General features: G+C 45.4%; 2 protein-coding genes across 8 annotated transcripts in view; one reads left to right on the top strand and one right to left on the bottom strand.

Moving 5' to 3' along the window:
- LOC121545026 (dimethyladenosine transferase 1, mitochondrial) overlaps positions 1-23,423 on the bottom strand; it is a 44,255-nt gene that overhangs the window by 1,755 nt on the left and 19,077 nt on the right. The window lies entirely within an intron of this gene.
- On the top strand, positions 32-13,445 carry LOC121545027 (claudin-20-like). 3 transcript variants are annotated; one of them, XM_041855361.1, is made up of 5 exons: positions 32-1,063; positions 7,502-7,564; positions 7,797-7,852; positions 9,698-9,748; positions 10,367-13,445. In XM_041855361.1, the coding sequence occupies exon 5, from the start codon at positions 10,520-10,522 to the stop codon at positions 11,243-11,245; it is 726 nt and encodes a 241-aa protein (XP_041711295.1). In that variant the 5' UTR covers positions 32-1,063; positions 7,502-7,564; positions 7,797-7,852; positions 9,698-9,748; positions 10,367-10,519; the 3' UTR covers positions 11,246-13,445. The 3 variants fall into 3 exon arrangements, with proteins under 3 accessions (XP_041711295.1, XP_041711297.1, XP_041711298.1); XM_041855363.2 differs by lacking the exon at positions 32-1,063 and having other exon boundaries at positions 6,283-7,852; XM_041855364.1 differs by lacking the exons at positions 32-1,063; positions 7,502-7,564; positions 7,797-7,852; positions 9,698-9,748 and adding an exon at positions 10,006-10,259.

A 23,423-nucleotide genomic window follows, 5' to 3' on the forward strand; every position in this document is an offset into this window, starting at 1 on the left:
AGGCAACACTGAAGAGAATCCGCTCCTTGTAGCAAAAAGACAGTGGAGGAGAGGGAGAAGAGAGACAGGGTGGAGAGAGAGGGAAACAGGTGACGCAGCATGCGATGGATGGCAAGCCAGTTCCTGTTGCCACAGTAACAACTGTGCAAAAGAGCAGAAAAAGCCAGCCCTCTTCCTGTTAATGCTGCCACTCAGCCTGCGTCGAGACACGAGGTGACACATTCAAACGCACTTCTTCTTCCCTAGCCTTCCTCTCCATTGTTTCTGTGGGGAGTCCAGCGGCTTGCTGTACTGTAGCTTCAGCCTCAGACCCAGAGGGATGGAGGAACCAGACAGGGGAACACAGAAGGCAGGGTTGGCCCAGCACACAGATCTTCCAAGGGGGAGCGCTGGGCTAGTGTGAATCCTGGCTGTGGTTCCCCTCTCTAGCCGCCTCTCTGCCTCCCAATCCTCCTGTCATAGCTAAGCTGACATGACAAACTGTTGGAAGTAATTGTGCCAGACTCCGCAGAGCCTAGTCCTACTCAGATCTCTCCTCCTCCCAAACTCCCCCTCTCTCTCTGCCCCTCTCTTCCTCACTCGCTCTCTGCCTGTCTGAGGGTAATAAAGGGATTGAGCTCAAAGACCCACAACACACAAAAGAACAACTTTTATTTTGGTGGATCTGTGAATGTGCAGTAGGAAAGCAAAGCTTCCTCCCTCTCTCTTACATTAGGCTTCCAGGGGGGTCTAATGCAGATCAGGAACCAGACTTACAGCACAGCCAGTCTGAGGAGTGGAGTGGAGCTATGGACCAATGACACGGCAGCACCAGCGAGACACTGGGCAACAGAGCATTCACCTGGTAATATCCGTATTTCTTTGGTGTGAGCGCCGCTCAAGGGAACCACTGACTGACTGACTGACTGACTGACTGACTGACTGACTGGCTCTGGGGACCAGCGCGGCTCACTTCTCTGTTCACAGGGAGGGGAGAGGAGGTGCAGCCTGAGACAGCCGAGGACACCACAACACTGCCAGAAGGATACAGTCTGGACAGACGGACACACAGACATTTACACAGGTATGTGAAAGAGAATACAGAGGATACAATGCGAGGCAGATGATACAGAGTGGATGGATAGAAATAAAACAACAAACACAGGTATGTGAGTGCCAGCACAGCTCTTTTACAGCACAGCTTTCCTGTTGAGACAACCTACCCCAAGGTACTACCTCCAGCAGCATCTGTGTTGGTTGTGACTCACCTTACTCTATCTTCCTTTGTTATTCTGGGCTGGTGAAGGGGATGGGCAGGATAATTGGGGGAGGAAAACTAAAGTGGTCCAAGGACGTGATGGAGGCTTTCTAATGAGCCGTTTAGATTCTGTCCCTCCCGTGCCTTGGCATGCTGCAGTGTCTGGATGGGCTTGTAAACCAGGACCGATATCTACTATCTCATCTGATCTTTAGCTCTGTATGTTGCTGCCTGCCTTACTGTCTGCCTGCCGCAGTGGCATGGGACACCACCGCTAGACTGGAGCCTAGTTGTCAGAGAAGCCAGCTATATTGTAGACTATAGAGTACAGCTAACTCATGGGCTGCTCCCTTCACTATACAGTGCATTCGGAAAGTATTCAGACCCCTTGACTTTTTCCACATTTTGTTACAGCCTAATTCTAAAATGATTATTGTGGTCCTCTGTAGCTCAGCTGGTAGAGCACGGCGCTTGTAACGCCAAGGTAGTGGGTTCGATCCCCGGGACCACCCATACACAAAAATGTATGCACGCACGACTGTAAGTCGCTTTGGATAAAAGCGTCTGCTAAATGGCATATTATTATTATTATTATTATTTTCCTCAAACTATACGCAATACCCCATAATGACAAAGCGAAAACAGGTTTTTTGATTTTTTTAGCAAATATATTAAAATAAAAAACAGATACCTTATTTACACAAGTATTCAGACCCTTTGCTATGAGACTCGAAACTGAGCCCAGGTGCATCCAGTTTCCATTGATCATCCTTGAGATGTTTCTACAACTTGATTGGAGTCCACCTGTGGTAAATCCAATTGATTTGACATGATTTGGAAAGGCACACCTGTCTATATAAGGTCCCACAGTTGACAGTGCATGTCAGAGCAAAAACCAAGCCATGAAGTCGAAGGAATTGTCCGTAGAGCTCCGAGACAGGATTGTGTCGAGGCACAGATCTGGGGAAGGGTACCCAAAAAGTTCTGCAGCATTGAAGGTCCCCAAGAACACAGTGGCCTCCATCATTCTTAAATGTAAGAAGTTTGGAACCACCAAGACTCTTCCTAGAACTGGCCGCCCGGCCAAACTGAGCAATCAGGGGAGAAGGGCCTTGGCCAGGCAGGTGACCAAGAACCCGATGGTCACTCTGACAGAGCTCCAGAGTTCCTCTGTGGAGATGGGAGAACCTTCCAGAAGGACAACCATCTCTGCAGCACTCCACCAATCAGGCCTATAGAAGCCACTCCTCAGTAAAAGGCACATGACAGCTCACGTGGAGTTTGCCAAAAGGCACCTAAAGGACTCTCAGACCATGAGAAACAAGATTCTCTGGTCTGATGAAACCAAGATTGAACTCCTTGGCCTGAATGCCAAGCATCACATCTGGAAACCTGGCACCATCCCTACGGTGAAGCATAGTGGTGGCCACATCATGCTGTGAGGATATTTTTCAGCGGCAGGGACTGGGAGACTAGTCAGGATCGAGGGAAAGATGAGCGGGGAAAAGTACAGAGAGATCCTTGATGAAAACCTGCTCCAGAGTGCTCAGGACCTCAGACTGGGGAGAAGGTTCACCTTCCAACAGGACCATGACCCTAAGCACACAACCAAGACAACGCAGGAGTGGCTTCGGGACAAGTCTCAATGTCCTTGAGTGGCACAGCCAGAGCCCGGACTTGAACCCGATCGAACATCTCTGGAGAGACCTGAAAATAGCTGTGCAGCGACGCTCCCCATCTAACCTGACAGAGCTTGAGAGGATCTGCAGAGAACAATGGGAGAAACTCCCCAAATATAGGTGTGCCAAGCTTGTAGCGTCATACCAAAGAAGACTCAAGGCTGTAATCGCTGCCAAAGGTGATTCAACTAAGTACTGAGTAAAAGGTCTGAATACTTATGTAAATGTGATCTTTCAGTTGTTGTCGTTTTATACATTTGCAAACATTTCCAAAAACCTGTTTTTGCTTTGTTATTATGGGGTATTGTGTGTAGATTGATGAGGGGGAAAAAACAATTTAATCAATTTTAGAATAAGGCTGTAATGTAACAAAATGTGAAAAAATTCAAGGGGTCTGAATACTTTCCGAATGCACTGTAAATTAGAGCAGGGGTTCTTCAACGTTTTCAGCTCAAGACCCAAATGTAAAATGTACTGTCCTCCCGTGACCCAAATTAAGAAGAAATTGTGTGTGATTATAGATGTATTCTCATAACTCGCGACACACCTCTCACATGCACACTTTTGGTCCCGACCCATAGTTTAAGAAACCCAGAGTTGGAGGAAGACGAGAGGGTTTTGGACACCAGTTACAGTAGACTTTCAGGGCAGGGAGGAGAAGCGCTGCATTGCTTTGTGATATACTGGGGCTGAAAATAATATTTGTGACAGGAGCTTTCATGAGAAATTGACTCATCTGCATCAATTGGGCGGAACGAGGCTGACATTAGGAAAATCAATTCTTCCACCGGTCACCTAAAAATGCTAGGATGATGGGATGAGGGGTGGTCTCATACCCTGGTACTGCAGTATGCCTTTAGCAGAATACACACACACCACACACACACACTGAGTGATGCAGCATCAGACCACCATCTGGTCTCGAGAAGTAATAGAAAATAATGGCTTTAATTTCACTCTCCTGGAGTAATTAGGCCATTTATTTTCCACACTTCATGATTTAAGAGAGGAGCAGGGGGCTGTCGATATTCAGACTATACAGGCAGCAGCATTTCAGCCGTAGGCTTGTCCGACTCACTTTGCCTTATGATTTATGAACGGCCCGCTACATGGCCTCACTAGGTGCTCTGCTGTAATATATCCCCCTCCTGCCATTAATCCTCCTCTGATAACCTTAACACGCAAGAAACTTCAATCTTAAATCATACGCCGCCGCCTCCACCCTGCACGCCAGCGCTTTGAAAATGCTCCTGCTCAAATAGTTTGCATGTGGTGGGAGATGGTGAACTAGGAATCCGAGACTGACTTATTGACCCTGTGACAACCTTAATATCTCTCCCTGGTTCTCCCTCTCACTCTCTTCCATCATCCTCCTTCCTTTCAGCTGGTGGGAGGGTGTATGATGAGGCCTGGTTGGATGAAAGTCTGATGATTGGAATGTAAATAGGACTTCATGTTGTAACGAACATGCTTTTTAACAGCGCAGAAAGAAAATCATAACCCCTAATGATATCTAGATTAATTTTGCTACTCCAAATTGGCTCGTTATATAAGGATCTACATAAAATGTATCCAGCTCTCTCCATGGCTAATTTAGTCCTCCTGCCTTTTTTCAACTTCAAACATTTACAGAGAATTTGAACCAACCAACTTTCCCTCTTGCACACTAATCCTGTATGCTAAATAATCTTACTAACTCAACCTTTCTTTTACACACAGTAGTCTTTCCATCCATATCTGGCAAGGTATCACGATATACAGTGGGGAGAACAAGTATTTGATCCACTGCCGATTTTGCAGGTTTTCCTACTTACAAAGCATGTAGAGGTCTGTAATTATTATCATAGGTACACTTCAACTGTGAGAGACGGAATCTAAAACAAAAATCCAGAAAATCACATTGTATGATTTTTAAAAGTAATTAATTTGCATTTTATTGCATGACATAAGTATTTGATACATCAGAAAAGCAGAACTTAATATTTGGTACAGAAACCTTTGTTTGCAATTACAGAGATCATACGTTTCCTGTAGGTCTTGACCAGGTTTGCACACACTGCAGCAGGGATTTTGGCCCACTCCTCCATACAGACCTTCTCCAGATCCTTCAGGTTTCGGGGCTGTCGCTGGGCAATACGGACTTTCAGCTCCCTCCAAAGATTTTCTATTGGGTTCAGGTCTGGAGACTGGCTAGGCCACTCCAGGACCTTGAGATGCTTCTTACGGAGCCACTCCTTAGTTGCCCTGGCTGTGTGTTTCGGGTCGTTGTCATGCTGGAAGACCCAGCCACGACCCATCTTCAATGCTCTTACTGAGGGAAGGAGGTTGTTGGTAAAGATCTCGCGATACATGGCCCCATCCATCCTCCCCTCAATACGGTGCAGTCGTCCTGTCCCCTTTGCAGAAAAGCATCCCCAAAGAATGATGTTTCCACCTCCATGCTTCACGGTTGGGATGGTGTTCTTGGGGTTGTACTCATCCTTCTTCTTCCTCCAAACACGGCGAGTGGAGTTTAGACCAAAAGCTCTATTTTTGTCTCATCAGACCACATGACCTTCTCCCATTCCTCCTCTGGATCATCCAGATGGTCATTGGCAAACTTCAGACGGGCCTGGACATGCGCTGGCTTGAGCAGGGGGGACCTTGCGTGCGCTGCAGGATTTTAATCCATGACGGCGTAGTGTGTTACTAATGGTTTTCTTTGAGACTGTGGTCCCAGCTCTCTTCAGGTCATTGACCAGGTCCTGCTGTGTAGTTCTGGGCTGATCCCTCACCTTCCTCATGATCATTGATGCCCCACGAGGTGAGATCTTGCATGGAGCCCCAGACCGAGGGTGATTGACCGTCATCTTGAACTTCTTCCATTTTCTAATAATTGCGCCAACAGTTGTTGCCTTCTCACCAAGCTGCTTGCCTATTGTCCTGTAGCCCATCCCAGCCTTGTGCAGGTCTACAATGTTATCCCTGATGTCCTTACACAGCTCTCTGGTCTTGGCCATTGTGGAGTTGTTGGAGTCTGTTTGATTGAGTGTGTGGACAGGTGTCTTTTATACAGGCAACGAGTTCAAACAGGTGCAGTTAATACAGGTAATGAGTGGAGAACAGGAGGGCTTCTTAAAGAAAAACTAACAGGTCTGTGAGAGCCGGAATTCTTACTGGTTGGTAGGTGATCAAATACTTATGTCATGCAATAAAATGCAAATTAATTACTTAAAAATCATACAATGTGATTTTCTGGATTTTTGTTTTAGATTCCGTCTCTCACAATTGAAGTGTACCTATGATAAAAATTACAGACCTCTACATGCTTTGTAAGTAGGAAAACCTGCAAAATCGGCAGTGTATCAAATACTTGTTCTCCCCACTGTACATCTGAAATATCACAGCTCTGCCTTTGTCCCCCTCAACGACCCTGACCCAATTAATCTCAATAATATGGAGTCATGCACGTATACATATTAACACTTATACATTTAATGTCTATGACCTTCTCAGAGTTTTGCAGGAACTCTAATTACACGGGCTTTACCCTGTAGCTCTCCAACTCCCCTCATCCCCTTGCCCATTTCCACCTTCTACTCCTTTTCCCCGAGCCTTCTCTTCACCCAATGGTGTTTAAGCAGTAATTTGTCATCTCCCTCTGAGCGTAACCAAGATGAGATGGCAGGCCCTCAGGGTGGCTAGCCGATACCACCTGAGCAACCCGCAATTCCCCTTACGTAACTGCTGCAGGTTCTGAGGGGGGAGGAAGGAACAATGGAATACTCAGCTGGGGAATACAGAAATGAAAAGAAAATAAAAAAGCTAAGATTCCTCCAAGGGGAAAGAGATGCATTAATCATAACAATACCTTCAGAAGACAACATTACATCAGCAGCTGGGGAGGACAGGACAGGCACTCAGGAGGAGTAGGCACTAGGCAGTCAGCACCACTAAATCTAAAGCTATAGGCAGATCTTGCTGGAGGGGGCCCTGCCTGTACTGCCTGCCAGGGCTTCCCACGCCGCAGATCAGCCCTGGGCACACAGCACAGGCAAACCAAGAACATCTCCATCTCATTCTCAGGTCCCCCGAGATGTTTTCCCAAGGAACACTCTCCAACATCACAGTGGAGAATTCCACTAGGTCACGAGAAGAGAGATGAGGACTGTGGGAAAAATGTGCCTACTAAACAAACAAAACTGAGTCTTCACTGTTTTTACACTAAATGTAAAAACACTCAAAATGTCTGATCACTTGGTACATTTGGGAGTAAATGTAGGCCTTGCAAGTTAAGCATTTCACTGTACTTGTGCATGTGACAAATAAAACTTGACCTTCAACTAATATAGAAAACATTATACCAACCCTGGGTAATTTCACATTATGTCTTTTTTCCCCCGTGATGGTTTACAAATGTTCTGCATGTTAAAAATGGGCATGCCCAAACATGGAACAAGATTGTGTTGATAACTACATGGCACTTATCAGATGACACTTCTGACCATAACTGAATAACAAGGCTTCTACAAAATGATGAGCACAAAAGCAATTACACCACGAAATAAAGAATATGCAAATTGAACAATAAAATCCCTCATTTCAGGAAAGGACAATCTCAACGTCCAGTCATGCCTTGGAGCTATACTGTGGAGGACTGAGCTATGAGGTGAGAAAATTAGGAACCATGCTTATAATAGCCTGCCATGTCTTCACACATCACAGCATCACACATCACTCCCTGGGTACATGTTAACTGCGGTTCCTCACCCCACTCTCTCCCCTCCCTGTTATTTATTTATTTGATTCCCCATAGAACAACATCAGAATCAGCGTCGGTAAAACACACTCAAACACACTACTGTGTAGAATTAATGTGGATATTTCTCATCCTGCCGCAGCAACCCACAAGGGCCTGGAGTATGAAGTCTTAAGGTCAGCAGCAGCGCCAAGTCAGGTAATACTGTGGTATTGTGTCTGTGTCTGTGTGTGTGTGTGGCTGTGTGCATGCTGTTATTGTGTTGGTGATGTCTTATCTGCAGAAATGGTCTCTGAGCACTATCTTGCGGGACGAAATGGAGGTAGACCATTGGACCAAATTAAGCAAACAGATCAATCACCAAAACAATCAATCACTGAACTCCCTTTTGGTCATTACTGGTGGGGAGAGAGAGGGGAGATCATTTCCCTCAGGATGGCTGTTCATGATGATCTTACCCATGCAGCAAAATGATGGAAACACACATCTGCGTTATCATGGCTATCATGTATTTTAGCCCGGTCTGTTTTTCGCTCTCTTTGTCATTCTAGACTAGACGTCCTCTGCAGGGGAGTGGAAGAGGGATGAGAGGGGGTAGCAGCTGTGAGTTTAGCCTCCCGTTGAGTGGTTGCTGATGCTAACTGCTCTAGGGAGTATCAGTTTTGGCATAGTGGGGTGGGGTGTAAACAAAACGCGTTGCTCTGACCCGCTGATGGACTCGCTACCACACAAATAAAAGAGACACTGCCAGAACAGCCACTATGGATTTTCTTATGGTTATTATTCTAGGCCTATTGTTTTGTGCCCAATGTGTAATGCAATCCGTAGTTCAGGACCAACATTTAAATGTGTTCATTTAGGCTAGAATATCTGACATGAGGTTGTAGGCTAGCTAGGTGTTTGGTAGGCTGGTAAAAATCATGTTGATTAAACAATATTTTCCGGGGTTCAATGGGTTATTTATTATGATTCCCATGGTTGAAAGAAACGCGGCAGCTCGTGGGCCGTTATTTGGTGGTTGTGCTGTCCGGAATCCTTAGGACGTCCCTGCCCTAAACCCTACCCTTACCCTAGACCTAACCTTAACCATAACCCTTCCCTACCATTAACCCTAACCTTAATCCTTACCCGTTTTAAATGTCAACTTCAATTGTGTGACGTCGGAGTTGGGACGTCCCAAGGACCCCGTTTAGGCTATTCCGTTATTTTTGGGTTTCTCTGGTGGTAAGTAAAGTTAGCCAAAGTTGTAATTTATTTTGCTTAAACATTTCGGAGTATAGAGGTAAGACCAGCGAAGCATGATCAGTGTCATTATGAAAACAGGGGTATCTGTCACATTATTAGCCTAAATGTAAAAAATGTGTGAACGGTTTAACTAGCTATCTAGGCTAACGTTAACAGATCATTAATGTAACGCTAACGTAAGGCAACAGTGCGCACAATGTTTCAGATCAATAGCTATCTAGCTAGTTATTGCAAACAATCCGGTAGCTAGATGCCACGTCTAGTAGCGAGCTAATAATATGGGTCAATATTGGAATTAAGCAGCTCTGGCTCATGATTGATTGCGGTTTTACTGTGGTGCGCTTAGCTGGTCCATAACAACACGTCTGCTTGTCTATCATCTGCTGCAGATATGAAGCATTGAGTGACAAGTGCACTGCCAACACCAACTCAATTAATTATAATGTAACGCAAATAGACAAATAAATATAGTAGCTAGATGAATGTTTACACACACAAATACAAGTGTGAGTGTGTCAGTGTAAAGCTGGTGCACGTTTTGCCGTAGTGAACTTATGGTCCACACTATTCTGTATTAGCTCAGCTCACGAGCCAAGTGACGTAGAGAGAGTATACTACGTAATTGAAAGTAAAGCAAAGCAACCCCTCTTCAGAAGCGCAAAGCAAGCATGTGTGGTCCACGACTGGCTAGGATATCCTTTAATATACTGTTGCTAAGGAAATTGATGAAATGAATGGATCCCTAAGGCTTAAATCCTCCTCGCCCCCTCCTCACCCCGTGTTTTTGTGTGTTTACAGAAATCACTGCGAACAACCTGACGCGTCAAAAGGAGCTCTGCACCAGCCGAGGTAAGGACCTTAATAACATTGCTCTCTCTTGCTGTACATTGTAAACAATTCAAATGTACTGATGTTTGCCCTTGTACACTTACTGCAGGCAAGAATAATCAATACATTTGAAATGAAAAAGCAATGCTGGCAATTTTGTGAACGTCTTAAAAGGAGAAAAAAACGGTCTAATTTCAAAGTTTTACCATTAAAAAAAGAAGAAAATCTATATTATTGTATCAGTTTAAAATTATTTCAAAATGGAAGAATTTACCTTGTGTTAATATTGAAGTCACTGTGGTGGGGTAACCTTATTGTAGTGAGGTGAAGAGGACACTGCAGCTTTAAGTCCACATATTGAGCGTTGCAAAAATCAGAAACTCATTCTCCTCTCCAGTAACAGTTGAGGCGCTGGCATAAGGAAGAGGCAGGCACAACAGAAAATGCACACACACTAAAACCTGTCTCCTCCAATAATCAGCCAGAGCGGTTTCTCTCTCCAATTGGTCCGGCTTCACGCTCCTTTGTTCTTGTAAGAAAAGTCTGTGCGTGTGTGGGGTGAGTGAGGGGAGAGAGAAAGACTGAGACGGAGAGACCTGCTCAATTCAATTTCTCATTCTTGTCTCCTTTCCTCTACAGTCCATTGGAGCCGGCACTGAGCTGAGGGGCTGAGGATCGGCTGCTGCCAGCTCTAGCACCAGAATCCTCTACAGCTGTCTGGGGTGAGGAGCTGAGGTGCCTGGCTGGGTGGATGGTGCCTGGAGGAGGGGGGGGCACGGCAGCAGGAGGAGAATGGCATCCACAGGCATGCAGATCTTCGCCTTTGTCCTGGCGCTGCTGGGCATCATGGGGGCCATGGTGGCTACGCTGCTGCCCAATTGGAAGGTGAGCGCCGATGTGGGTTCCAACATCATCACGGCCATCTCCCAGATGCAAGGGCTGTGGATGGACTGCACCTGGTACAGTACCGGCATGTTCAGCTGCACCTTGAAGTACTCAGTGCTGTCGCTGCCCGCCTACCTGCAGACTGCCCGCACCACCATGGTGCTGTCCTGTGTGATGGCTGCCATGGGCCTGTGCCTGGCCTCCCTGGGGCTCAAATGTACCCGCTGGGGGGGCAGCAGGCGTTCCAAGAGGCACGCAGCCATCGCCAGCGGGGGCTGCTTCATCGCTGCTGGCTTCCTGTGCCTGGTGCCCGCTTCCTGGTTCACCAAAGAGGTCATCACTAACTTCCTGGACCACAGCGTGCACGAGAGCAATAAGTTTGAGCCCGGGGGGGCCGTGTACGTGGCCTTCCTGTCGGCAGGCTTCCTCTTTGTGGGGGGGTCCATCTTTTGCGTGTCGTGCTCGGGGAAGAGGCCCGGCCACCAGGACATGATATTGCTGCCGCCCCCTGATAAACTCTTACTGCAGCACCAACAGCAGCTCCTACAGCAACAGGACCAGCTCCAGCACCAGTACTGCTCCCTCTCCCCACTAGACAATAAGACAGGCTACAGTCTGCAGGACTATGTGTAGGCTAAAGCAACACGCCATGCGCTACTGTTAGGCAGACCAGTTTGGGAAAACCGCTGCGTCTTACATGTAGTAAACCAACCAAGCTCTTAAAGATTAAGAGATGGAGGAGGAGGAAATGAGAGAGGAGGGGAAGGACTTTGGTGTTTTTTTCTCTCCCCTCTTTTCTTTCTTTACTTCCTGTTCTATGAGCACAAGCAGTGGATGTATTCCCTGAGCAGCCCCTTGGAACAGACAGACGGATGATGAATGTGAAATGCAGCTCAGCCGGGGGACGAAGGAAGGCGCTGCAGAATGGGAGGGGAGCCGCAGCTGAACAAATGCAGATACCCCAGCAATCATCAGTAAATCATATTAGCTCCCGGGGGAATGGGTTAGCTGATAGCAAGCCTCCCGTACACTTCCTTTTCTTCACCAAAGGTTTGAATTGATAAGCATTCATTTAGTTTGGTAAGTCAGCAATATTGATATTATTGTCTCAAAAGAGGCAATAACAGTACGTGGAATTCCCTTTTCATTAGCAGGCCATTGTAGTTTTCAACCATCCACTAGATATGGTAGTTGTTGGGACTGATTTAATAAATTGTCTTATTTTTGGTAGCGAATAGACTGATTGATATTTTGCCTAAGCATGCTGTCTGGAGCCTGTCTGTGTATAATGCAGAGGAATGCCTGCCTGGTAGCGACTGAGACGTACGTAGTGTAACCAACACAATGCCTGTTAGAGACTGAGACGTACGTAGTGTAACCAACACAATGCCTGTGCTTAAAAATATGTAGTACATTATCCTTCCCGGGGAAATTGTTCAAAGAGGACTGTCAGGATGAGTAAATAGGGTGCTGGGCTTGGAGATGGAACAGAACTGCAGACAAACCGAACCCTGGATCTCACCCTGCAAGTAGAGAGAGACAGAGAGGGAGAGAGATTGAGAGAGACAGACAGAGAGAGAGAGAGATAGAGCCTCCTCCCTCCATTAGAGTGGACTGTCTGACATGTTTCTTGTTGCATTCCCATTTAGCTCCAAAAACAAAAACAAGCTGCCATCTTCAGATAGGCTACACGCTACTGATTGTATGCATTAGGCATACAAATTAACACACACACACCCACAGACATACTGTTCACACCCACATATAGAGTACACAATTATACACAAAACACACACACACACAGATACAAAAACCCACACATACACACAGATACAGAAACTCCCATACACATGCTCACAAACACACAGAAACATAGACTGTACCCTTTGACACACTGGGCTGCATGTGCTTTTCATCCTGCTGTCCGCCTCCTCACTGCCATGGAAACGGAATCCTGTGCCCTAATGTCTTTATTGTCTGGGGTGTGTGTGTGTCATTCAGTGCTTTGAGGTTGGTGAGGGGGGCATCTCTCTCGCTCTCTCTCTGCATGGCCCCATAAGCCTTGTGCTTATATCCATATGTGACTTGTTTACCAAGGGCGTCAGCAGTGCATATGCTACCGTTTAATACCTGCAGGAGACCCTGCAGCTGAAGTTCAAGGACATTCTATGTACCATTCTGTTCTTTCCTTCCTGTCAACCTCTCTCTTTTACCATTTCTCTCTACCTATATCCCCCTTTTCCTCACGTCACGTGGACTTTCTCTTTGACTGACAGGGAACACTGTTGCATGTTGAGAGCATGCTGGCCAGCACACACACACACACACACACACACACACAACCCCAGCTGCCTACTCGTATGTCAATGGTGCTATTGCACATTAACACAGTCACATTCTCATGTGTGTCTAACACGGCTGAGAGGAGAGAGAGGTATGTCGTCTCCGGCCTGAAATGGCTGCTCTGATGACAGGCCCTGGCAGTGGCCCTCTCACACATTGTTTCCTACGGGGAGAGCAGATGGCTAAGCCCAGCTCGCCACCTGCAGGCGGCTGCCTGCACAACGGGGGCATCACCACGGGCATCACTGTAGGCCCTGGCAGCCCGGAAGGGGCAGGTTTCACACCCCAAGCACCATGCCAGGGGTAGAGCAGAGGGGACCGGACGGGCATCCGTACAATAACACACTTTCCCAAACCCAGCCACCCCTTACGAATGCAATAAACGAAGACAAGAATGTGAATGTGCCCTCGTGAACAAACTGAACACATACAACACATACACTACCAGTCAAAAGTTTGGACACAACTACTCATTCAAGGTTTTTCTTTATTTATACTATTTTCAACATTGTAGAATAATAGTGAAGACATCAAAACTATGGAATAACACATATGGAATCATGTAGTAACCAAATAAGCGTTAAAACAAATAAAAATAAATGTTATAGTTTAGATTCTTCAAAGTAGCCACCCTTTGCCTTGATGACAGCTTTGCACACTCTTGGCATTCTCTCAACCAGCATCACCTGGAATGCTTTCCCAACAGTCTTGAAGGAGTTCCCACATATGTTGTGCACTTGTTGGCTGCTTTTCCTTCACTCTGCGGTTCAACTCATCCCAAACCATCTCAATTGGGTTGAGGTTGGGTGATTGTGGAGGCCAGGTCATCTGATGCAGTACTCCATCACTCTCCTTCTTGGTAAAATAGCCCTTACACAGCCTGGAGGTGTGTTGGGTCATTGTCCTGTTGAAAAACAAAGGATAGTCCCACTAAGCGAAAACCAGATGGGATAGCATATCACTGCAGAATGCTGTGGTAGTCATGCTGGTTAAGTGTACCTTGAATTCTAAATAAATCACAGACAGTGTCACCAGCAAAGCACCAAAAATCTCAAATTTGGACTCATCAGACCAAAGGACAGATTTACACTGGTCTAATGTCCATTGCTCGTGTTTCTTGGCCCAAGCAAGTCTCTTCTTATTATTGTCCTTTAGTAGTGGTTTCTTTGCAGCAATTCGACCATGAAGGCCTGATTCACGCAGTCTCCTCTGAACAGTTGATGTTGAGATGTGTCTGTTACTTGAACTCTGTGTAGCATTTATTTGGGCTGCAATTTCTGAGGCTGGTAACTGTAATGAACTTATCCTCTGCAGCAGAGGTAACTCTGGGTCTTCCTTTCCGCGGTCCTCATGAGAGCCAGTTTCATCATAGCGCTTGATGGTTTTTGCGACTGCAGTTGAAGAAACTTTCAAAGTTCTTGAAATTTGACTGACCTTCAAGTCTTAAAGTAATGATGGACTGTCATTTCTCTTTGCTTATTTGAGCTGTTCTTGCCATAATATGGACTTGGTCTTTTACCAAATAGGGCTATCTTCTGTATACCACCCCTAGCTTGTCACAACACAACTGATTAGCTCAAACACATTAAGAAGGAAAGAAATTCCACAAATTAACGTTTAACAAGGCACACCTGTTAATTGAAATGCATTCCAGGTGACTACCTCATGAAGCTGGTTGAGAGAATGCCAAGAGTGTGCAAAGCTGTCATCAAGGCAAAGGGTGATTTGAAGAATTTGGATTTCTTTAACACTTTTTTGGTTACTACATGATCCCATATGTGTTATTTAATAGTTTTGATGTCTTCACTATTATTATACAATGTAGAAAATAGTAAAAATAAAGAAAAATCCTGGAATGAGTAGGTGTGTCCAAACTTTTGACTGATACTGTATGTGTTTGAGAAAGTGCCAAATCGACTCATGTCAAGTTTGATCCTGTGTTGTAGTTCATGCGGTTTACTTTTTATTATATTTGTTTGTATGTAAATTATATATTTGCAAATGTTTTATGGATTAATTCTTTGTTGTGCAAGACTAAGTCTTGAGTAAACTAGGCACTCGTGTACAGTATGATGCAACTTTCCAGGGTTGTTTTTTTCAACCTTATTATTCCAATATATTCCAAAGCACACAATTCCAGAGGCATAAACCATTTTAGTTTCATCGGGAAAGACTTGCACACTATTTTATTTTTAAATGTTTAAATCATGCTTCAGGATTTCTTACTCATTACAACTCTGCAGAAAACTGTACACATTTGTCTAGGAAATGTGTGGACCTAATTATTATAATAATTTTCTGGGCAAGGTAACATGCTTTCCTATTTTGTTCAAATGTCTATTGTCATGTTCATACACTGGATCTTCTTTATATGAATACTACTCAATTGCATCTTTGCTTGTGTTACCTTGTTTGACAGCAGTTTGTTTCAAGTGGCTGAGAATTGCAAAGTCCTCTGGACCGGTTCAAGTGTACATAATACAACTGGCAGTCTGAAAAACAGTAAAGCCATTTATGTCTAATGCAATTTGAGCTGGCCAATGTGAGCTGGAGATTTGTTTCGTTATATAGATGTGCAGCCTGTTCATCAGCCAGCGCACCATTTCATTAACTTCAAATTGCCTGGGAACAAAGAACAGCCTCTAGATGTCTAAACAGTTGCCCCTCTCCTGCAGAAACCAAGACGAGAGCTATCATTTTGATAATTGCAGCTTATTTTTGTGGATGCTTTAGCACTTCTTAATTTGCCAGAGGATTATCAACAGTTGTGTTCTGGTAACTGTTGTCTCAATGTGCTTGTGCAAGTAGGCAAGTTATATTTTTTACTAATAAAACTATTTTGTGGAAGCAACACGCCTTTATTCAATTGTGTGTGAGAACAGTTGGGGATGGCTGTCGGCTTCCTGCAAAAAAACTGATTTCCGGAAGGTATGGGATGTACTGCGTGTAGGCAGGCTTGCAGGCAGGCTGTTCAGTGTTCCTATATCCTCTATATATATATATATATATATATATATATACAGCAGCTGTCTGAAAACAGCTCAATTAGACAGAAGAGACAGAGGTTTCACTCCCTTTATAACACGTGTTCATAAAACATTACAGACTGTCTGCAAATGGGATTGAAAAAAGCAGAACCACTCCATAAAGCATGTTCAGAATCCAGTTATCTCTTACTGCTAATTTCATTAGCAAGTGGCATGAAATAACTAACCCTAGGAGAGTTGTTACAAATGGGGATTATTTTGTCTGGTGTATGTCGGTCTGAGTCTGAACATAATCATAATGAATGACAGCATGTGTAGGCTAGCTGCTGCTGCATTTATACAACCAGAGTGGAATAAAAAGCAACAGCTGTTGGAGCCAGTCAGTTAGCATGGGTACCATGGAGGAGAGTCAATCTGTATCCCCCATCCCTTCCTCTGGGTCCACCGAGCATCCCATCAGCCAAGCCAGCATCAAAACAGCCTCGCTAACTTGAAATCTGACTTAAATGAACAGGAATGCCAAGTCAGACTGGAGAGAAATATACCATGCTAAGAACCCCAAAATACTGGTCTTACTCCCAGCTGGGGACTAAATCCATGCTTCTCATAGAGTAAGTGGAAGTCTTAAGCCCCCATATCTGTGCTAGCCTGTAGTGTACGATATATAATATTTGTAGGTATACCGGTATGGATCCACATACCGGTATGGATTTTTACAATACCGTCTATAAAGGTATTTTGATACAGTGCTAAATAAAAACACAGTTCTATCAATTTTACTACTTCACTGTCAGTTTTGTCCTAGTTTGGTTGAGTATAAAACATTCAGAATGGAGAAAGGCCATTAAAACCACTAAGAATTCATTTGTTGCCATCCTAGGGTCATGCACGGGAGGGAATGGCCGGCAGGGATGTAGCTCAGTTGGTAGAGCATGGCGTTTGCAACTCCGGGGTTGTGGGTTTGATTCCCACGGGGGGCCAGTATGAAAAAAATATATATAATAATAATGTATGCACTCACTAACTGTAAGTCGCTCTGGATAAGAACGTCTGCTAAATGACTAAAATGTCAATGTAAATGTAATGCACTACTAATAAAACATATTAAGAACTTTTATTCAGAATCATAAAATACCGTCAAATCTCACCAAAAATAAGAAAGATATTTTGATATATTTTGGCATTATCGTCCAGCCCTACTAGCCTGTAAAATTAGAAACATACAGTATGTTCCTCAATGTATAACTGTCAAGTATCTATGGTCTTCCTACTATAGAAGATATTTGTTTAGCTGGTCGACCTCTTTCTGACTTTTTACAAAGAATCTGGTTAAGTTGACATTACAAAGAAAATACACTTTTTCAGAACCCCTATTTGCACTTGAATCAGTCATGTATTTTCTAATTATTTTAAACACCTATACACATGGTTTATTTTCCATTGAAAAAATGTGACTGCAAGAGGACTCCGATAACAATCTCTTCTCATTACAGCTGATTACAGCCAAGTCGGCGGTGGGATGTTAGGAGATATGTGCTTTCCTGAAACAAACATGGATTATTCAAGGCTCTCTCTCCTCTTGGTTATACAACAGAGGGGAGATGAAATAGCTCCCCTCTTGGGTAAACGCTAATAAGATCCGCTCCTCTGTGTATTTAACCTACATTTCCTTCAAAGGCTCTCACCCCGAGTCGCCGTCATGACAGATCAGGGATGTGGGCTCAGCTCTGGGATAAGAGCTTTGAACCCTGCAGACTTCCAGGTACAGGGTTAATCTAACTGTATATACCACCTTGAGCATCCGTATAACTTGAACAGAGATCAACAACAAGCGATGCATGATATAGGTTGTATAGACGTAGGTGGTTATGAGACTAAAACTAAACATCTGCGCGTAAATCAGCTCTTTATCGATAACATTGTTATCAATAACATTTTACAGCTAGTATCTTAATGGTTCACCACAGGTATTAAATAAAAGTGCATGATTCATAGGAGCAGGTGATGATGATATCCCTAGCCATGTTGCCATGAAGCACCTCTGGAGTCATGATGTTGGCAGGTACAAAGACAGATATAGGCTGGGCCAAGAATCTCAGTCATGAAAACCAAATCGGCAATAACCGCAGTGCTGTAATGCGTCGCTGAGAACAATCATCCAAAGCGCGCCAATATTTCACCTTAGTTAATGCGAGGCATTTTCATCCGGACAACCATCATCTTCATGAGAGTCCATATTGGAGATATATGGTCATCAACAGCAGCTGAAAATGACCTTGCATTGTCCAAGACTATGCCCCTCCTGTTCCAGCCCACCCCAAGGCTGGGGGAGTAATGGCAATGACCTTGCTGCTGCAGTAAAGTGCTGAGAAGCAGTATGAGCTACGCTAGGCTAGATGACAAACGGGTGCCTGTAAAAAAACAAGACACCCTGACAGTTCAAAGGAGCGTTTTAATATTTCAGATCATCATAAGCATCAGAAGAGTTATGGCACTAAAAAGATTGGCTAAAGGACTACACAGTGGGAAATCTGAACTATTGAAACAGGCCTTTCCCTCACACTTCATTATTAGGCATTGTTTCAAGAGGGATTCATCAAAATTAAACAAAGCTGGTAAAAGACCGGTTTCGAAAGTGTTAAAGAAACAGAAACGCAGGGCTTGTATTCACATTTGTGGAATCTGCAAAACATATATATTGTTCGTGAAATGCAGAGATACTTCTTTTAGCTACAGTACTAGCATTAGTCTAGCTAACCTGAAACAAATTAATAACAAATGATGATTGTTTTTGCAGCACAATGTTTTTTTTTCTTCTCCAGAAGCTGAGGCTTACTGTATTGTGTGTTTGGTGAAAAACACATGGCTCAATTGAAGCGCCCACTGAACAGGCTGAAAATAAATTGTAAAATCACAGCGCTTGAAGTTTTTTATTAGAATCTTCAAAAAACACAGAGTTAACAGTTTATGGATTGATCCTTTCAATACTATAGCTCCTTTTTCTCCGACTTGCATAGTGTTTCACAGAACCCGCCTGCAATTGCCTGTTTGAAGCTGACCTTATTTTCCTGGAACATGGCCAGGATTCCTCCACTAGCTTGTTTTCAGAATACCTACATGTTTCTTGGCGTGGATGTTGTTCATGTTAAACTGCCAGGATTTAGAAAACACACGACATTGAATCACGGCTAAACCTGCATTCATTTCAGATAAGAGGGGCAATATATCTCTCAAGATATTGATAAGCAAACCTAGGCATTTTGTTTTAGGGAGGGTGAAGTATTTTTAGCTTTTTTTACCTTGGGACTATGATGTATCGAGTCCAAGCCTTCAGGCATTTTCCACTCTGCACCGAGTCATTGAAATAACTTTCCTATACTCTTGATACCATGGTTGACCCCGTTTATAGGACAGGAATAGGCCTAGATGAATTGTGCTGTAGTATGTGCTCTAGGAGAAACACCTATACAGGCTCACTGTATAAAGCTATTGGTTATATTTGTTGTGGAGAGAGTTAGGCTATTTCCTTTACAAAGACACTGAGAAATACAATGATCTGGCATCATTGTCCCTACCACTATACAAAACAAAAAAACTAACTACAGTACATTTTACTGGGGGGCATTGGTGTGTCAGGACAGAGAATAACTTTAACTGGGCTGAGTGGGAGCTGCCCTCCCATAGGGGAGGGCCAAGAGACCTAAGATGGAAGAACGGAGTGCTCGGGTTGGGGTGTAGGGTTTGAGCAAAGCCTGAAGGTAGGGAGGGGCAGTTCCTCTTGCTGTTCCGTAGGTAAGCACCATGGTCTTGTAGTGGATGTGAGCTTCGACTGGAAGCCAGTGGAGTGTGCGGAGGAGCTGGGTGACATGAGAGAACTTGGGAAGGTTGAAAACCAGGTGGGCTGCTGCGTTCTGGATAGGTTTTAGGGGTTTGATGGCACAAGTGGGGAGCCCAGCCAACAGTGAGTTGCAATAGTCCAGACGGGAGAGGACAAGTGCCTGGATTAGGACCTGCGCCGCTTCCTGTGTGAGATAGGGTCGTACTCTACGGATGTTGTAGAGCATGAACCTGCAGGAGCGAGTCACTGATTTGATGTTTGCAGAGAACGACAGGGTGTTGTTGTCAACCGTGATGAGAGGTCTCTGAGCGGGCAGGCCTTCCCCGAGAGGAAGAGCAGTTCCATCTTGTTGAGGTTGAGGGCTGACATCCAAGTTGATATATCTGCCAGGCACGCAGAGATGCGTGTTGCCACCTGGGTGTCAGAAGGGGGAAAGGAGAAAAGTAGTTGAGTGTCATCCGCATAGCAATGATAGGAGAGACCATATGAGGACATATGACTTGGTGTATAGAGAGAAGAGGAGAGGGCCTAGAACCGAGCCCTGGGGGACACCAGTAGTGAGAGGACATGGTGCAGACACAGATCCTCTCCACGTCACCTGGTAGGAGCGGCCTGCCAGGTAGGGTGCAATCCAAGAGTGTGCATAGCCTGAGACGCCCAGCCCTGAGAGGGTGGAGAGGAGGATCTGATGGTTCACGGTGTCAAAGGCAGCGGACAGATCTAGGAGGATGAGAACAGAGGAGAGAAAGTCAGCTTTGGCAGTGTGGAGAACCTCCATGACACAGAGAAGAACAGTCTCGGTTGAGTGACCCGTCTTGAAGCCTGACTGGTTAGGGTCAAGAAGAGCGTTCTGAGAGAGATAACGAGAAAGTTGATCAGACACAGCATGCTCAAATGTTTTGGAAAGAAAAGAAGGGATACAGGTCTATAGTTTTTGACATCAGATGATTTGAGTGTTGGTTTCTTGAGGAGGGGAGCAACTCGCGCCATTTTGAAGTCAGAGGGGATGCAACCAATGGTCAGGGATGAGTTGATGAAGGAAGTGAGAAGGTCTACAGAGATGGTCTGGAGAAGGGAGGAGGGGATTGGGTTGAGCGGGCAGGTTGTTGGGCAGCCAGACCTCACTAGTCACAGGATGTCATCTGGAGAGAGAGGGGAGACAGGGGTCAAGGCGTAGGGTAGTTCTGTGTGAGTGAGACCAGTGAACTCAATAGGCTGAGTGAATGAGTAGCGGATGTCGTCAACCTTTTTTTCAAAGTGGTTGATAAAGTCGTCCGCAGATAGGGAGGGGGAGGATTAAGGAGGGAGGAGAAGGTGGAAAAGAGTTTCCTAGGGTTAGAGGCAGAAGCTTGAAATGTAGAGTTGTAGAAAGTGGCTTTCGCAGCAGATACAGAGGAAGGTAGAAAGGAGGGAGTGAAAGGATGATAGGTCCTCCGGAAGTTTATTTTTCCTCCATTTTCTCTCAGCTGCCCGCAGCCCTGTTCTGTAAGCTCGCAATGAGTCACTCAGCCACGGAGCAGGAAGGGAGGGCCGAGCCGGCCGGGAGGAAAGGGGACAGTGCGAGTCATAGGATGCGGAAAGGGAGGAGAGTAGGGTCAAAGAAGCAGAATCAGGAGACAGAAGGGAGAAGGATTTAGCAGAAGGGAGAGATGATAGGATAGAAGAGGAGAGCGTAATGGGAGTGAGAGAGCGAAGATTTCGACGGCGCATGACCATCTGGGTACGGGCTGCGTGGTTAGAGTTGGAGGAAAGGGAGACAGAAAAGGAAACAGATTAGTGATCAGAGACCTGGAGGGGGGTTGCAGTGAGATTAGTAGGCGAGCAGCCTCTAGTAAAGATGAGGTCAAGCGTATTGCCTGCCTTGTGAGTTGGAGGGGATTGGGAAAGGGTGAGGTCAAAAGAGGCAAGGAGGGGAAAGAGAGAGTTGGAAAGAAATGAATCTAAGGCAGACGTCGGGAGGTTGATGTCGCCAAGTACGAAGAGCAGTGAGCCATCGTCAGGAAATGAGCTTATCAAGGTGTCAAGCTCATTGAGGAACTATCCAAGGGCACCTGGTGGGCAATAGATGACAATAATGTTAAGCTTGAGTGGACAAGTGACAGTGACAGCATGGAATTCAAATGAGGAGATGGACAGGTGAGGGAGAAAAGAGAAATCTCCACTTAGGAGAAATGAGTAGACCTGTGCCACCACCGCGATGACCAGATGCTCTCGGACTATGAGAGAGTAGCTGGAGTAGCAGTGTTCTCTGGGGTGATCCATGTTTCCGTCAGGGCCAAAAAGTCAAGGGACTGAAGGGCAGCATAGGCTGAGATGAACTCTGCGTTCTTGACCACAGATAGGCAATTCCAAACGCTGACAGGGCCCCGGAATTCCACATTGGCTGTGCGCACAGGGTACACTAAATAAGAAGGGTTGCATCCAAGGGGTGGGGAGCGTCTGTAAAGCCTACAGGGAGAGGTGCGAACAGGTATAGAAAACACACACATAGTTGACAAAGCTACAAAAGAGCAAAATGAGAATCTGTAAATAACTAGGTAAGATACTGAAGTGAGAGAGTGATGTGGAGCCTTCCTCTCTTTCCTTCCTCTAAACAACTCCACAGAACAACTCGATAGAACTATCTTTGTTTTGGCGACGGTCTTAGTTTTGCGACAAAACCGCCACTGACACGACCACCGCTTAAAGATGCCACTGAGAAACCAGGGGAGACTGATGAACTAACAATAATTGCTAATTGCCTAGCAGAGGTGGAGAGCACACCTCCCTGTACTAATTGCTGATTGCCTAGGAGAGGTGAAACCTCATTCTGATTGGCTGGGCCAGGCTCCCCAGTCATGTGAAATCCGTAGGTTAGGGCCTAATGAATTTATTTCAATTGACTGATTTCCTTATCTGAACTGTAACTCAGTAAAATCTTTGAAATTGCTGCATGTTGCATTTATTTTTGTTCTGTATACAGTACATTTATGGTGAATAGCATACTGAATCTGCATCTATGGCAGTTTGGAATGGCTCTACATTGGCCAAATCTCAGTATCTGACACCAATGAGCCACAAGAGATCCACAATGCAGAGTGAGCAGTATTCATTTCAGCATCAGTCATCTGGCCCGTGGTCCTCAGTAGGGGCTGTGTACAAGGAAAACATCTGTACGGCCCTCCCCCTCAGAGACAGAGACTGGGGAGGCAGTGTGGGTTTGCCACTACTCAGAATGGCTGATGACAGCCCCAGACAACCATCTGCGGAAGGTACGCTTCACTCTCCCTTCAGATCGATCAAAGTCATGAATCTGTCTCCAGGCGTTCTCCTCTCCTACGGCGTGTGGAGGACACACTGACTGCAAGCCACAGCATTCCCACTCATCTCCTACCTCTGTCTCTCCCACTCTCTTCCAATCTCTCCAGCTCTGTCTCTCCCACTCCCTCTCTCCACCTCCCATTCTCTCCCACTCTCTTCCAATCTCTCCAGCTCTCTCTCTCCATCTCCCATTCTCTCCCACTCACAGCTCTCCATCTCTAAATCTCTGTCCTACCGTCTCCCCATGCTGGGCTGTGTGTGGAGCTTGGAGGCCTGGGGGTCTACTGTGGAGAAGCAGCACTCTAGGACGTGATGGATTGGCTCTTATAGACCCGTCAATTAC

The sequence above is a fragment of the Coregonus clupeaformis genome, chromosome 29 (assembly GCF_020615455.1).
Source record: "Coregonus clupeaformis isolate EN_2021a chromosome 29, ASM2061545v1, whole genome shotgun sequence".
NCBI classification, from domain to species: domain Eukaryota; kingdom Metazoa; phylum Chordata; class Actinopteri; order Salmoniformes; family Salmonidae; genus Coregonus; species Coregonus clupeaformis.

Coding starts and splice junctions, on each gene's coding strand:
- LOC121545027 (XM_041855361.1), top strand. CDS start 10,520: ATGGCATCCACAGGCATGCAGATCTTCGCCTTTGTCCTGGCGCTGCTG.